Source organism: Pseudopipra pipra, chromosome 24, assembly GCF_036250125.1.
Source record: "Pseudopipra pipra isolate bDixPip1 chromosome 24, bDixPip1.hap1, whole genome shotgun sequence".
Lineage (NCBI taxonomy): Eukaryota > Metazoa > Chordata > Aves > Passeriformes > Pipridae > Pseudopipra > Pseudopipra pipra.
In genome coordinates, this window is record NC_087572.1 from 3,279,718 (window position 1) to 3,296,322 (window position 16,605).

Sequence of the window (16,605 nt, forward strand, 5' to 3'; positions counted from 1 at the left end):
CCCTCGGCTGGTTTTTGTCCCCTAGGAAATGATTCTCGGGATAACAGCACTGTGCAGCTTTATTGAGTCACTCAGTTACAGCAGTATTTTAGCAGACTGACTGGGACAGAGTCAGATATTTACTTTTTTTTTTTTTTGAAGTGTAACAGATATTCAGCATGGAACAGTTACTACAGATTCCTTTCACAAAGGTCTTACAGAGCTGATACAGTACTCGCCATCAACCCAGGAGCGAGAGCACTGGCGTAGAAAAGGATGCAACAAGAAGAAAAGCTACACTGGAAAGACAACACTTTTAGAAAAGTGACACATGGAAGGTTCTCCCCTCTAGCCCCCAAAGCAAGTGTACAGTTTGGATCTAATTTTACAGTTCTACATCAGTTTCTAGAAACTTAAAAAAAAAATATATATATATAACCGAACCAAAAACCAAAGATAAAACCACTGGCCAGTACAGTCTTTGGATATTTAGAGGAGGGGGAGAGTAAGTTTCCAGAATGAAATCAGTCGGTTTCGGCCTCACCGGGGTCTTTGCCTTCTTTGTTCTTTCGAACCTCTTCGACGTGCTTGTCCTGAAAGACAGCAGCAGGAAGCAGTTAGATCCTGGGAAAGGTATGGATCCTGGGAAAGGCACGGGGCTTCCCACCTCCAGCTCACAGCAGGAACCCTGACGTGGGTCACCGAGGGGGTACGGGGTGGAGCTTTAGAGGAGAAACCAAAACACTGCCCTAACTCACTCCCTCCGTCCCGTCCCCTCTCCCCCCAAAAGAGCTGCGTTTCTGCACAACCTTCTGCAGGTTTAAGAACCTCTGAAGGTCACAGCACTCCCAAGGACACCCATCTATTCGCAGCACCCCCTTCACGTGGCCGTTCCTCTGGGGTTTCCAGCCAGTTTTCCAAGCGGGGAGCAGGGATAACTCCCTCTCCAAGGGGCCCCCACACCCACCTTCTCCCGCAAGCGCTCCAGCTTGGCAGCCATTTGTGCCTCACGGTTCTCTTTGTTGGCTTCCATTTTGTGGGTCAGCTTCTCCTCTGCCATTTTGCTGAAGTTGTTGTTCTCCTCGATGGCTTTCTGCAGCACCTCCTTCTCGTGCTCCCGCTTCTCTGCCAGCTGCTTCAACACTTCTGCTTCGTGAGACTGGCAAGGCAGAGGGTGCAGGCGTTGAGGAACCGCACACAGGCAACCTCAGTTGCCCCCAGCTCCTCAGAGAACGTGTTTTCTACCTTTTTTTACTGCAGAACAGCAGCTTGGTGTTGCAGGACAGAGCTCCCAGTGCTCCCCCCCTGCCCAGAACCTGTACTTCACCATCACAAGCTACCTGGGAGGTTCAGTTTCTGTCACCATTGTTAAATGGGAGTTCTCTGGAAAGAGAACATAGTTGTTTTTTTTTTTTCTTAATGTTAATACTGATGGAACTTTCCTTGAAGATTCTCCTTTCACAGAACGGTGAATCACTGAGATTTAGGTCAGGCTCACTTCAGTCAAAGCCTCAGCACCATCCAGGGCTCCAGGCTACACCAACAGCCAGATCTTTCATCAGTCAGACAAAGCATTAACAAACTGCTCATTACAGATTCACCACTACATTTTCTAGGGGAAAATTAATCTGTTCTGGTGCCAAAAGACAAGAAAAGCAGCTTCTTCCTGAAATAGCTGCCCCTCTCAACTAAACGTTTTCCCCCCTGTTTTAATTCAAGTGACAGCTCAAAAATCACTTTGGAAATAAAGGCATGGCTTTCCACACCATGACAAAGGTTCACAAGAGCCCCAGGGATTCCAACAAAGCTCAGTTAATATTCCATTTATCATAACACAAACCACTGATCGCTTCTCCCAAACCATTAAAAACCCAAAAAAACCTGCACAACTTGCACCGGCTGGTTGAGCAGAGCTCGCTTGGGCTGCCCCAGATTTACCTTACGTCTCTCCTCTGCTGCTTCCAACTTCTTTTGAATCTCCTCCAGTGACACATCCTTCTTCTTTGGGGGAGAAAGAGGGAATTCTGGAACAGCTTCTTTCGAGCGGGGACTGAGGATCAGCTCAAAGGCCTGCCCAGAGGCTCGCTTCTCCAGCTCCTTCACTTGGATGTCTAGGAACGTGGGGGAAAAGCCAAAATAAGAGCATTTTTAAGCCACTAACTGGCTTAAAAGCCTTCAAACACTTTCTGCCACAAAGCTCACTGGAGGAGAAGGCATCCAAGACAACAGTTTTGTCTTAAGCACAGCAAGAGCATTCGAAAATACAGCAGTTTTCTTTGCAATTCCCTCTTGATATTCAACATCACCCAAACACCTGACATTTTGTTTTAGCCTTTAATATCCAGAATTGTGGGGAAAAAAATAAACTGTCAGCGCTTCAAATTAAAAATCCTCATTTCTCCAATGACAGGTCTAAGGATGTTTCCAGGTGCCTGCCTGAAACCTGACAGAGCCAAGAAGAACAGGGAGTTTTCAAGGAAACCCAGAAGCAGGGTTGTTCTCCAAACCTTCTGAGAGGCATGTCAGCCCTGCACAGTGTCAGCTGCACCCGTCTGGGTCCCCAAGATGCCTTGATGACAGTCAGTTCTGCTGAGGGAGCAGATGGCTGCAGGGAGCTGGAGCCCATCTGCTGACACTCTCATCTGAGGAGGCTTTTTGGGGTGTTTTCACAACCACCCAGTTTCAGCAGCTTCACCCAAGCAGCCCAGAGACACGAGAAAAGCAGGGGGAGGGAACAGTTTATTTCACTAGATTAGATTTTTAAGTGATTTCTGAGGAAATTAAGAAGCAAAAAAAAAAAAAAAAAATTATAAATAAAAAGACAAGAGCATTTAGTACATAATGCTACATACCAGAAGTAGCCATGACCAAGAAAATAAGATTCCAGAAGCCAACCCTGGGAGAAGGTCAGTCAGTTGGATTCCTAGATAACAAAGAGATGTGCCTTTGAGCAGCAAGCACACGGATTATATTCCTTCTAATAAAAATTGCTAAGCATAATAAGATCTGTTGAACAAAAGGCAGCCAGGTAGGTTACTGCAGTCAGTGATTCCAGGCAGTCTGTGGGGATGAGGCTGATGTACATTGCTAGGAACAGTGGAGAGGTTCTGCATTATGGATGTTATTCGAGCATCTTCAATCTCTGTTTTACTCCACCGTAATTAAGATGCTCAAACAAAGACTCAGTTTTACTGAGTGCTGTGGATATTTCACTGCTATCACACACAGGTAGAGCCATCTGAATTAAAACATGGCACACAACAGGGCAGCACAGGCAGAATCCCCGCTGCTCCCGAAGGATCTGAAATGTGCGCAATCAAACCTCATTTAAAATTCTATTTTAATTGCGCAGCCGAAGTCAAGACGTGCAAGGCAGCGAGGGCGCACACGCAGCGCCCGGGGGACACACACACACCTCGTCAAAACGGCGGCGTCATAAAAATTGCCAGTAAAGGGTGTAAAAACCGTTAGAAGCGGGTTTTTTTCGGGGGGTTTTAGGCGATGAGGACGCGGGGGACGGGCGGGGACGGGGCAGCGAACGGGCGGCGCTGGGACCGCGCACGCCCCCCCCGCGCCCAGCGCGGCCCCGCCCACCACGGGACGCCGGCCAATCAGCGCCGAGGCGGCGGCGGAGGCCCCGCCCCGGCCCCGCCCCCTCGCGCCCGGCCGCTCCGAATTCAAACGGCCGGGGAGAGCGCGCGCGCGCGCCCGCGCGAGGGGGCTCGAGGGAGGGGGGGCGGGGCCAACGGCAACATCCGGGCACCTGCCGCCCCCCGCCTCAGGTGCGGGGCCGCGCCCCCCCCCCCCCCATTCCTCCCCCCTTCCCGCTTCAGCCCCCTCAGGGGCGAAAGGGACGGAGGGGGGTGAGGTGGGGACGACACGGGCACAAGGGGCTCGAAGAGGGTCCCCCCCAGCTCGATGGCGTCGTGGCGCGGCCGCCCGGACACCGCCCCTTCCCCACTAACAATGGCGGGGAGGGGAGGGGGCGCCGCCGCTGCCGCCGCGGGTAGGGCGTCGCCCCTCGCTGAGGGACAATAGACACCCCCTTCCCCCTCAGCGATCGGGGCGCGGGGACACACATTAGGCACACACCCCCCATTCCCCCCATTGTCTCCCTTCCCTTTGTCACCGCGACGCCCCAAAAGGCGAGCGGCGACGCGATGCCCGCGAGCCGGCGGGGGACAAAAGCGACTCCCCCACGCCGAGCGCCCGCGGATCCCCCCTGCAGCTCACCCTGACACTCACCCTCAGAACACCCTCCGCCGCCCGCCCCAACGGGGCAGCGGACCCCCGTAACCATCCACACACACACACACATACATACACATACACATAAAAATACACGCACACATATGTAAACGCTCTCAAGACGCGGAGGGCGCCGCGGGCGCACCCCGCGGTCGCGGCCGGGCCGTCCCGTCCCTAAAGCGCTCTGCTCTCCCACCCCTCCCCTCACGGCAGCACAGCACAGAACAGCCCCACTCCGTACCCACCTGCCCGCGCCGCCGCTCCGGCCACACTCCGCCCGCGCCCGCCCCGCCGCGCTCTAAAGCGCCAAACAAAGGCACGTGACCCACCCCGCCCCGCCCCGATTGGCCGAGCGCTCCGGCACGTGCCGTCCGCCGCAGGGGGGGGGGGGGGGGGGGGCTCGCGCCCACCCCCTCAGTCACACACAGACACACGCGCCCCCCCCGCCCCTCACGGCCCCCGCGCGGTGCCTGCCGGGAGCTGTAGTTCGCCCCCCATGAGTGGGGGGCGCGGGGGTCGGTCCCAACGCGACGCCCCCCGCGGCTCTGAGGGGCTGGCCGGGGTCGTAGCCCCCTCGTTGGGGTGTGGTTGTTGCTCTCCGCCCCACCGCCGGTGGCGGGGCTCCCTTTATCTGCCGAGAAAGGAGAGGGGCACCCGGGGTGGGTGCCGTGGGCGGGGTGAGGGGGTCTGAGCACACAGCGGGGTGGTGGGAGGGGGTGTGGGTGGGATGCATGGGACTGGGCATGGACTTTGGGGATGCAGGCACTTCATGGCCATGGGCACTGGACTGTGGTCACCCAGAGCCGTGGTCACCCAGAGCCATGGTCACCCAGAGCCACGGTCACCTTGGCCCCATGACCATTTGCATCAAGACCTTGACCACCTCAGAGTCACAGTCACCTCTGGGCCACAGCACCTACCTCAGGGCTTTTGGTCCCCTCAGGACCATGGCCATTTACTCTACCTCAAGATCATGGTCACCTCAGAACCATGGTCAGCTCAAAGCCATGGCCACAGATCTTCGGGCCATGGCCACATCAGAGCCATGATCACCTCAGGGCCATGATCTCCTGCACCTCAGGACCATGGCCACGTACCTCAGAACCTCATGGCTCGTGGTCACCTCACGGCTCTTGGTCACTTCAGGACCATGGTCACTCCCAGGTCACCATCACCACTTACCCTGGGTCCATGATCACCTCAAGGGCATCATGACCTACCCAAGGGCATGGCCACCTCAGGGCCACAATGGCCTCAGGGCTCTTGGTCATCGCTGAGATAACCATCGTGTCCCTTTGGTCACCTCCGGGTCACAACCACCACAGGCCAACCCCAGAGAGGGTCTGTGGCTCTGACAATGCCTTGGCCCCGCAGTGTGTTTTGGGGGACAATGCCATCCTCTCCTTTGGGGTGACACCAGCAAGTTCAAGCACGTCCAGAAAAGCCATTGCTTGTGCAGATTCCAGAGTATGGACAGAGTGGCTCCGTAATGATCCATCCTTGTCCAGGCTGCCCTGGGAACATTTCCTTCCCAGGATAACACTATTGCCTATCCCAGATGAGCTTTTCCCTCCCAAACGTGCTTTAAATGTTCACACGTTCCATTCAGAGGAATTCTGTACAATTCCCGTGGTGGTTTCCATCCTACAGTCGCTCCAGTTACAACAAGAGTCAATCCACACAAAAGGCAGATGGACACAGAACAGCACAAATCCACAGCCCAGCTCAGCAGCCTCCACACCCAAAATCCCAAATAAAGGACTTTCTGGGACCCCTCTTGTTGTGCACACCCTTAAACCCAAGGATTTTGCACCAAAAGAGAAAAGAAATCTTACCTTGCAGAAGGTTAATATTGTGACAGAAAGGCAAAAAGCTTTCAAAACAGAGATTATTTTAAACACTTGCCCTGTTTTTTGCTGATCTGACGTCTATTTCCATGGAAACCACATCCAGCGCCGAGCTGCTAGAATTGGGAGAGGCTTCTGCCAGAGTGGGCATGGGAAGAGCCATTTTCCCAGCAGCGTGGAAGGACCTATTTGTGGGATTGGAGGGATTTCAGGTTCAAAATCTGAAATCTGGCGTGGCTGCTTGGCCCTTTGGGATCATGCCTGGCACCTTCCCGGGGTTCCTGGCTCCATCCCAGGGAACGCACATCGATGTCACCCACAACACACGTGTTTTTCAACGAAACATCTTGAGTGCTTGGATGAAATGGCATCAAATGTTGCTGGAAGACAAAGCAGCCAAGAGCCCCTGCCATCAGCCTGTGTTTCACTTTATCATTTATTAATTATCACCCGTGTAGCTCAACAGTGCGTTGGATGCTTTAATATTAATGCTTTTTAGTAAAATCAATGAGCTTATCCTGGGATGATCTCAGGATTTCCCAGAGGGAAACAAGGCTTCCTGGGCTCGGGGCTTTTGGTTTAGTACCTGTGTGATGGCCTTTAGTCAGCACTCACCCCCCAGAGGGAGGATGATGAAATATCCTTTACAGCTTTTGAAGAAGGGATGGAGGCTGAGATAAATCTACGAGTCATGCCTGCTGTTCTCAGCGCTTTCCATCTTATTCCCTGTCCTCTCAAAGGGAAAAAAAAAGGGGGAAAAAAAAAAGGAGAAAAAAAAAAAAAGAAAGACTTGACTGTAACTTACCTCCCCTTGCAGATCGGCTTTAAAGCCAAAAATATTTCTTTTGGGTAAGAACTGCCTTATGTAAGAGGCAACATGGTTTATTGACGAGAGGCACCGAGCTGGGAATAGGATTTGGGATCTGTTCTGAGCTCTGGCATTTTCTATTCTGCGTTACCTGGGTTGAGACTCTTTACCAACCCATTCTGGTGGTGCATCCTGCCCCTCGTCACCCACCCCCCTATCCCGACCACACCATGACCTGAGTAATGACCTGAGTAATTCTTTTTAGGCCTTGGCTTTGACAACACCTGGGCTGAGCTCCTGTGAGCTTGTCAGGAATCCTGTCTGCTCCTGGACAGTGTTGTGCTGTCTAATGACTTTGTTGCTTTTTTAATGAAAATCCCTGGAAATTTTTGACCTAATAACATTTTTATTGTGTAGTAAATCATATATAGATCCAAGTTAGATTGTTAAGTTAATAAGTGTTAAGTTAATGGTGCTAAGTGTTAAGTTATAAGTTAAGTGCTGCTAAATAAAGCCATAAGCAAAGTTAAGTGTTGCCAGGCCTTTGGGCCATATCCCTTTTTGTCCTTATATCTTCTGTCCTTTTGTCTCACCTATCCCCCCACCCCACCACAACCACAGCCTCTATATGTGTTTATTTCAGCCCAGACTGACACTGATTTTGGATTTTTGTGTGTTTTTTCTCAGTGTATTTTAACTGTTTAGTGAGTAGTAGAGTGAACCTTGCCACGAACTCTCTTGTGCTGTTGCATTTATATTAAACCTGCTTTCACTGATACCTTTGCTGGTGACTTTTTGAGCGACCCTGAAACACTCACTTCACAACACCCCTTTACAACACCTGCCACAACTGGTTTGAATTTAAAACAAGATCTTTTGGGTATTATTGTGATGCAAAGAGAAACAACACCTCTCAGCAGCTGGAAAGGCACGGGGAGGATCTCCTGTTTGGCCTGATTGCAAGAGTGGTTTTATTTTTGGAGTGTTTCATAAAAGCCCCATTTGTTTACGTGGCAACTTATTTTCGTCTGATCTCAAGGAGAACGGAGTATATGAAAAGCTTTTATTTAATTTGCATTTGATTTTTGTGTTTATCGACACATTTACTGCAATTCTAAAGAGGCTCTTCCTTCCTCCAGCCCTGCAGCATGTGGCTGTGGTAGTTTTTATCTACTGGATTCCTTATCACCAACAAAAGCATTTTTTTTGCTTTAATTCCAGTCTTACCACTGGAAGAGCAGGCAGCAGTGGGAGAAATATCCTCCAACATGTCATATTTAGCCCCAAAACAGGGTTCGAGAAGGAAAATACCGCTTCAGGCCCAAATTTAACATCAGAAGGAATTTGTGCCGGATGAATTTAGGCATCCTGAGGAAAATAAAGGATCACAGCAGAACCTGCAGAAGATATTCCCAGTGTGGAAAGGACAAAGGCTTTGTAAATTAGGAATATGACCAGTGGCTATGACCAGTGAAGAATTTGAGCTGGTGATAACAGCACCCACTTAGAATCATTGCCCTCATGCATCTGGCAACCACTGTAGGTGCTCAAGGGGAGCTCATTCCCACCACAAACTAAAATGAGGCCCCCTGGCTTCATCTCAGCCCACTCTGCTCTTGGTGAAGCAGATAAATCAAGGTCTCATAGGAGGGACTCCTGGTACCTGTGAATTTAGGACGTGATGTGACCAGATTTAGCATAAAGATTAAAGCATCTCCTCTGATGTGCTTATCAAAACATCCCACAAAGAGACTGACATAATTAGGTGACAACTCAGCCCACGGCAGCTCTTTTAACTTGCAAAAATATTTAATCTCCAATAAGAAATGTGCTTTCTGAGTGTTAAATTGCCAGCCTTGAGCATTGGTGGTGGGGGGACTGACAGCTTATTTGTTAATGGGAGGATGTTTGAAAACACCTTGGTAAGTAATACTAGTAAGTGTTGGCTAAGGCTGGTAACAGTCACTGAATTAGCAAAGTTTATTTTAAAACTAGAAATCCAATATATTATTTGACCTGAGTGGATCAGTTTAAGAGATTTAATAAATAAGAGGAGACAGGAGTTAAAAGAAATGTTCTCTTGGCTACAAGATTTCTTTCTACCCATGAAATTCATTGATCTTTGATTTTTTCCAATCCTAACAATTCTATGATTTTGTGGTTTTCAGTCTTTATATTAACTTTGAGCCATTTTTTCCCCCTCACTTGCAGCTTCCCCACCCTTACACTGGATGTGCCAATGTGCCCCTACCCAACAAAGGCCTTGCAAGGAAAATTAGTGGCCACAAAGGTCTCACTGGTCTTCAGATAAAACTACATTTTAATCCAAATGCAGCTGAGTTGTCCACAGAATTGAAGAATAAAACAAGACTTTTAGGGACTGTCTCCCTCACAATGAAAGCTTTTCCACAGGCAAGAAACATTCAAGGTAATTGGTATTTGTTTACTAGAGGTGTTTAGGCTGATACTATATTTATGCTGAAAAACACCATTAAGAAAATGTTCCCTTCGGAATAAATTTGCACTTGCCAATGTGCTGTTGGAAGTAATTTAATTTTTTTCAAATCAGACAGGGTGCCTGGCTTCCAGTGCCAGGTTGTTTCTTGAGAAATTCGCTCGAATCTGTTAATTCCTCCTTCAAATGAGACAAGTAAAAGTGCTCAGAACAGATGGTGGCTGTGCCTGCAGCAACAGAGATGAAGATATTAATTAATTGCTTTGATATTGGGGCAATATAACCCTGAAATGTCACGTTCATCTCTTCAAATGCAGCCACATATTGCATGATACCCAAATACTGTGGTGACGGGGGCTGACAAGGCTCTAGAGTAGAAGAAGAACATAAGTTGCTGATGAAATAAAGAGAGAGGCTCCAGGAGAACTCTGTTCCCCTTCCAAAAAATTCTCAAACACACCAAAACAGCCACAGACCCTAAAATAAGGTCAGGGGCTGTGGTACCCACCACGAGCACCTTCATCCTCAGGATGCTGAACAAGATCTGGTCTTTCCCCTGTGACCCAGCCTGGTCAAAGGAACAGCAGAATTCCCTTCCCAGCCTTCTGGAATATTTTTCATTCTTTGTTTCCTAAGAAAACGAGGGTTTACATGTTCAAACTCCTTCTGTAACTCTGCCTGGTCCTCTCCCCCTGAAGCTTTCAGCTTCAGTCCCTGCCACTCTGATAAATATGGATAAGAGCTCGGTGACATGAATTCCACAAGTTTCTTGAAAACAGATGGCTGGGGAGAGGCAAGAGCGAGGAAGAGGCTCCAGCACAAGCCCAACTATTATTAGAGAGCAGAGATTTCACACCAGGCAGAGCTCTCACAGCCACTCCCTCGAGCAGGGACGGTTTCAGAGCTGTTTTGTTTCCTTCCTGGCACCAGCAGATCCTGCAGGACATTCCTCTGCAGGTGTGTTCTCCTGGCAAACATAAGGACAGATCCATGTGGGTGCTGGCTCCCAGCTCCACTACATCCAGAAACACGTGTTGGAAGCTGTCCTGGAGATCTCCTCACGTTGCTTCCCCCCTCTCCTGTCTCCCAACCAAGCCAGGAGCCTCGACCCATTTCTCTGCGTCCTCCCTGCTTTTCCCTCTCTGCTCCAAACTGGAGCTCACAAATTTGCATTTCCATATGGAGCACCAAGGGCTTTGCTATTCAAGGAAGCCTGTAAACATCTCACTACCAGGGGTTCAAAAATAACTGTGCTGCTCTGAGCTCCATCACCATGTGGTAGTGAGGGGCTGGGGAGAAGCACAAAAAAAAAGGTATTATGGGGTGGTTTCTTTGGTGTACGAGCCAACAGAAGATGTACTAATTAGATTTCAAAAGTGTCAGAGTCAGCCATTTCAGCTGGGATACAGCAAAGGAGACAGTGTGATTCTGACAACCACATGGAATAGCAATGCATGGGGAAGGCATAAAATATTCAACAGCCATAGAACATTCCAGTAAAGGCATTTGCTTTGGGTCTTTGAAAACAAGGTGGGGAGGAGGAAGAAAAGCTGGGTATAGCACTAATTATTCCCCAGTTCCTAATTAGTTCCCTGAATTTAAAATATGGATTCAGCTCCACCAGCAGCTCAGCAAGTCCTTTGTGCTATTAATACTTCCCTGGCGTGATATGGTTAAAAATACTCCCACCCTTTCAGGCGAAAATGTGGCTTGGAAGTGTCACGATGGGAGGAGTTCAGGGATGGAAATCCTCTTAAAGGAATATGACTTCCCCAATATCAAATAAACAGTATGAATGGGCTTGTAAAAGCCCCCAGACTGAGCCTGTTCCCACAAAGGGCAAATCTGAAAATAATTCTCAGTGCAGAGCTCTCGGGCCGCCTGATATCAGAGCGGTTTCCCTGGCAAAAATGGGTGCACAGCCAAATGGGAAGAGGTTTTTGTTTTTCAGGAGACCTGCTGCCTGGGGAGCAGGTGGGTTTGCAGTTCTCAGGTGCCTGGGTCCTTCAGACACACGGCACGAGGCTGAACTCCGATCAAAAGGCAGGATTTTGAAGTGTTCCCCCTTCCTCCCACCCAGGGAAGGCAGGAGATCCCAACCCACACAGAGCAACAGCCATTTTTCCCTGGAATTCTATAGGTGTTTGTGGGTGAGATCCATCCAACACTGTGGGCAGAATAAAACATGCCTCTTCCCACAGGATTTGTGAGACAAGGAAACAAGTCTGGGGCAGGGGGAGAGTGTTTATGGCACCTTTTAACTTCAGTTTGAGGAGTCCAGGTTTGTGTTTCCACGTTTTAGATCCCCTCAGGAAAACAAGCAGTTCCCCTCCCAGCTCCACCGACAGTTCTGCACCAAAATGGGTTAATTCCTGCTCAGTTCCCCTGGAATCTCAGCAATACCAGCACGGAAACAATACCTGCACTTAACATTTGCTCCGTGCTGTTTGATCCCTTTTCCCCCTACTAATTTGTGGCTGTAATAGATCAATATATAAATTAAAAGACAAAAGAACCTGACACAGCCACTGCAGGCTGTGAGGGCAGACAAAGGCAGCCTTTGTAGTGGAAAAATATCTCTGTCTTTTAGGCAATAAAGGCAGCAAACTGCTGCTGTACACCAAAATCCACATCCAGAGAGACATCCTTACACAATGGGCAACATAAATTTTAATTAAATTTTTTAAATTTTAATTAAATTAAAAAAAAAAACCAACGCCCCCCCCCCCCCCCAAACAACCCCCAAACAAGGCCTTGGGTGATAAATATCAGAGAGCCACTATCAACACGAGGGGCCAAGGCAGCCTGAAGTTGGTGGTTTGGGGTGTCCAGTGCCACCATGTCACTCAGGGAGGGGTGCTGACAGTCTCAGGACCTTCCCACACCTCAGTCTGGAGTGAAAATATAAGCTAAAGGGCTAAAAAGGAGGATGAGACATTTGGGGTCTCCTTCTTGCCCAGCTCCCTGCTCTCCCCCTCCTCACGCTGGGGTGCAAGGCAGGAGCCAAGCTGAGCTCAGCCTGCCCTTCCTAAAATGGGGGAAAGCTGAATATTGACCAAAATGGACCATTTCAATCTGTTTCAGCAGCTTTTTCAGAGCAGCCTGGAACTGGAGAGACCTCACACAGCTCCTTCTCTCCTCCAGCACTTCAGTTTCCCTCCCCAGTCCTTTTTTCTCCTGTTTATTCAGGAATCATCTCTAGGTCAGCAAGAGACCGCTCCAGCCCAAAACAGGGCTTCTGCTGCAGAGTAAAAGCTGTCAGAAAAACCAGTTGTGCCCCCCAGATCCCCTCAGTGCTGCTGGGTGAGGGGACAGGAGCCCTCTTGGCCCACGGTGTCGTATTTTGAAGGGCAGGGAATTCGTCAAGCACCACACCCGGAGCGCAGAGCATCGAAGCCGGGCAAGCACGTGCCCAGCTCTGCATCCCAAGGGCCCGTCCTGCCCCAGATCCCAGCGTGGGAGGAACTTGGGAAGATGACAGCACTGAGCTGAATCCCTCGTGACTGCAGCAATTCGGGGCTTTCAGCTCAAGGGTTCGGCGGCAAAAACTCGGAGATCGGGAAACTCGGTTTTCCTTTGGAGCATCACCCAGGGCAAAGTTTTGATATTCCAAAGGAAAAAAAGAAAGACCCGACATAAAAGCCAAGTATATACTCACCAATCAAAGGAATTCTGCTCGAGAAGGTGCTGCCCAGGGTTTGGGTCAGCACTGCACCTCTGCCCACGCTGTTCTTCCAGGCCGGCTGTGGGCACTGAGCTCCTCTACCAGGGTTTGTGTGTTCCCACTGCACACACTGGGCTCAGCTGGACCCTCACAGCCTGTTGTGAATCCAGGCCTTGCTGCTTTCCTTAAAAAAAAAAAAAAAAAAAAAAAACGAGAAAAAGGAAAAAAACCAAACAAAACAAACCACCACCACCACAACCCCCCACGACAGCCTTACGGTAATTACAAGGAGGTTTAACACGCCTCGATTTGCATTAATTAAATCAACGGGGAGGCTTCAATTGAAGCAAAGGAGGTTTTCTGTCTAGGAACTCCAGTTTGCTGCATGGATGTGCGGCGGGATGGGGAGGGACCTGCCGGCTGCAAGGGGCTTCCCAGGAGGGAGGGAGCCTCGGGCAGGATGAGCTGGGGGTGGGGAGGATGAGGAGAAGACTCTCAGCTCTGAATGTGAAGAGCTCCAAGCCGGGTCTGTGCTGACACTGCCGGATTTGAGCCCTGGGAGTGGAAAGCTTTTGAGCAGGGGCCGTTTGGAGAGCGGAGGTTGCTCTGCAGGGATAAGCTGTGGGCAAGAGGAATGTTTCCATTCATACCCCGGCCCTGCTGCAAGCACAGCTGTGAGGGGAATATAAATGGGCAGCAGGGTGGGTTGTTTGGTTTGGGTTTGTTCTTTTTTTTTATTATTATTTTTAAAGCCACCAGTTTGAATACTGAAGCAGAGCTGACACGCTGGAATGCTTGGCTGGACCTGAGACCTTCCAACACCCACCCCTCCAGGGCAGGGCATGGCCAGCCTGCAGGGGGGTGCTCACAGGGCTGACCCCACAACTTAACAGAGTCAGTGTTTCCTTCCCATGTCCCTGAGAAACAAAATTCACCTGGATTTAGGGCTCTAAAGCATTCTAGTTCACATGCAAACCCAAACCTTCGGGTTGGAAGGACACGACCAACCCAGAGCTGGTGCTGGAGAGGTGCAGTGGCAGATCAGATCCTGGGATAGCCCTTAACTCCTGCTTTTTTTGCCAGAAAACCTCCCAGTGTGGCACAGGCAAGCCTGGAGCAGCCTGGGACACCCCAAAGAGTGGAGGGCTGTCCCCTCTGGTCACTGGCCCGGGCAAGTGGCAGGGACTGATGTTCAGTCTCTGCCTATGGCCAGCCTGGGAAGCACCAACAGAGCTGTCCCAGCCCCTTCCTTCCCAACCTCTCAGGGCCAGCAGAGCAATCCCAGCAATCTGGGACTTGGGGATGTGCCGGTTGTGGCCGGGGTAGAGTTGGTTTCCTCCACAGTAGCTGGCCTGGGGCTGTGTTTGGGTTTGTGCTGAACACAGGGTTGATAACTCAGGGATGTTCTGTTGTTGCTGAGCAGCTCTTGAACAGCATCAAGGCCTTTTCTGCTCCTCGTATCACCCCCAGTGATCAGGCTGGGGGTGCACGGGAAGTTTGGAGGGGACACAGATGGGACAGCTGACCCTGACTGACCCCAGGGATATCCCAGCCCATACAGCCCATCCTCAGTGTATAAAGTAGGAGGAAAGAGGAGGCAGGGGGGACACTGGCATTTACCTTCCCAAGTCACCCTTAGGCAGTGGCTGAACCCCTGCCTGCCCATGGGAAGTGGGGAACGAATTCCTGGCTTTCCTTTGCTTGCACACACACACAGCTTTAGCTTTCCCTATTAAACTGTCTTTATCTCAACCCACGAGTTTCCTCACTGTTCCCACTCTCTCCCCCATCCCCACTGGATGGGTGGGAGCAAGTGGCTCCGTGGGGCTTGGATGCCAGCTGGGATTAAACCACGTCAGGGAAAACACCTTCCTGGTGTGCTCTGCTGGGATTTGTGCCACATCTTTCACACACATAATGGAGATCTGGAGCAAAGCACTGCTTGGGAGGGAGCCTGGCTGAAGAGATGGCTCCAGGCTGGATTTTAAAGCAGATGCAATAAGTCAGTGAGTTAGGAAAATGCCCGGAGAGAGGGCTCCTGCACCATCACATCCCACAGAGAGCAGAGAGAGGCCGATAGAGCAGAGGGAGGAGGGTGTCTGCCCTGCCCAAGTGACCCCAGGGATTTTTCGAACTCTTTCTGGCAGGATTTTCCTCCAGAGGCACAAAAATAATTGGGAAAGTGGTTCTGTTTGGCTCTGGAGTGGGGGGCAGAGGGATGAAGGGCCAGGCAGAAGGATATCTGCCTGCTTCCCTGCTCCCCCAGCCCCCCGGGTACTGGGGATGGGAATGAGCAGCTTCCCATGAACCGAAGGGTTAATGGATGTCAGACACCCTCCGAGAAGAGTCTGTTTCTGCCACCCCCTTCTGAAAGCCTTTACATAAGAGTCTTGCAGAATTTATAGCCTGTCTCAGCTGTGCCACCACTGGGCTGCTCCCCTGTGGCTGCCAGAGCAGATCCCCGGCCCTGCTAATTCCAGAGGAAAATGGGATTTGATTTCTGCACCAGTCACTGTCTCTCACTGTTAAAAGGGGACCTGACGGGCTCTGTCCTTCCCCCCCCCGGGCTCAGCCACACGATTCCTCACACACATCGACCTTGAATGTCCCCCACCCACCCCCAGCATCGCAGCAGAGGACTGTCTCCATGGGCTGTCACACCCCAGCCTGAACCCGGGGCTGGAAACAGCGTAAAACATTTTAAAATAAATATCTGGAAGCCCTAAAAGCAGCAGGGCCTTGTGGTCCAGTTCACATCAGTCCTTTGTGTGTCACTGGGGAAAGGAGGAGACACTGAGTGATGTCCTCCCAGCTGCTGCACGGTGCTGTGCCTTCCCCCGAGGCCATCCCGGATCATCCTGGAGCATCTTCAGCCCCAGGGCTTGCCCTTGGCTGAGAGTGGCTGTGACACAAACAACCCAGGCACCAGAGGAGTGAAATTCTGCTTTTCCGTTCCCTTTCTTCCCCTGGAAAAGGGCTTTGCTGGTACCCGCGTCACCAGGAGAGGATCAGCACCACCCGTCTCCTCCTTCCTTCCCCCAGGAAATCCTGCCTCCGTGTAGCCCCAGGCGCTGTCTCTGCAGCTTCTCTCCGGGATGGCAGGGGATGGAGCAGAGCCGGAGCCGCCGCCGTCCCCCCCGGGTGTGTCCCAGCTGGAATCCCGCGCCGCGGCGGGGACAATGCGAAAGCAGATGGTGTGTCAGGAGCCGAGATGCTCCCGGCAGCTGCCGAGCCGGCGTGTCCAGGATCCCTGCTGCCTCTCCCACCTCGGTGCCAGCCAGGACCCTGGGGAGGGGCTCCGGAGGGGTAAATCCGTGCGGCTGCACCAGCTTCAGCCCTTCCTCGGGCTGGAAGTGTCACTTTTCATGCTGCACAGCCAGGCTGGGTTGTTTTCCTTCCATCCCTGAGGCCAATCCCAGTCCCCATTTCACATCCCTGTCCTGCTGAGGTGTTCAGAGGCACCTCCTTCCAGCCAGCTTGCCCTTTCTTTTTTTCCCCCTCCAGATTCTCCTCTTTCTTTCCCCCTCCAGATTTTAGGCATGAAGGCAGCCATCTGGCCAGCTTTCCAGGACTATGATAGGATTTTCCTTACTTCTGTGCTTGG

General features: G+C 51.1%; 1 protein-coding gene and 1 long non-coding RNA gene across 3 annotated transcripts; both read right to left on the reverse strand.

Annotated features, from left to right (window-relative positions):
* Window positions 1-41: 41 nt before the first annotated feature.
* STMN1 (stathmin 1) lies at window positions 42-6,124 on the reverse strand. 2 transcript variants are annotated; one of them, XM_064635446.1, is made up of 5 exons: window positions 6,063-6,124; window positions 2,832-2,902; window positions 1,918-2,090; window positions 947-1,138; window positions 42-572 (listed from the first exon to the last, which is right to left on the reverse strand). In XM_064635446.1, the coding sequence occupies exons 2-5, from the start codon at window positions 2,842-2,844 to the stop codon at window positions 504-506; spliced, it is 447 nt and encodes a 148-aa protein (XP_064491516.1). In that variant the 5' UTR covers window positions 2,845-2,902; window positions 6,063-6,124; the 3' UTR covers window positions 42-503. The 2 variants fall into 2 exon arrangements, with proteins under 2 accessions (XP_064491516.1, XP_064491515.1); XM_064635445.1 differs by lacking the exon at window positions 6,063-6,124 and adding an exon at window positions 4,473-4,552.
* Window positions 6,125-9,416: 3,292 nt separating this feature from the next.
* Window positions 9,417-16,029, reverse strand: LOC135402357 (uncharacterized). Its single transcript, XR_010425097.1, has 3 exons — window positions 13,288-16,029; window positions 12,996-13,185; window positions 9,417-9,564 (listed from the first exon to the last, which is right to left on the reverse strand). It is a non-coding gene; the product is annotated as an uncharacterized LOC135402357 (long non-coding RNA).
* Between the last annotated feature and the right edge of the window lie 576 nt (window positions 16,030-16,605).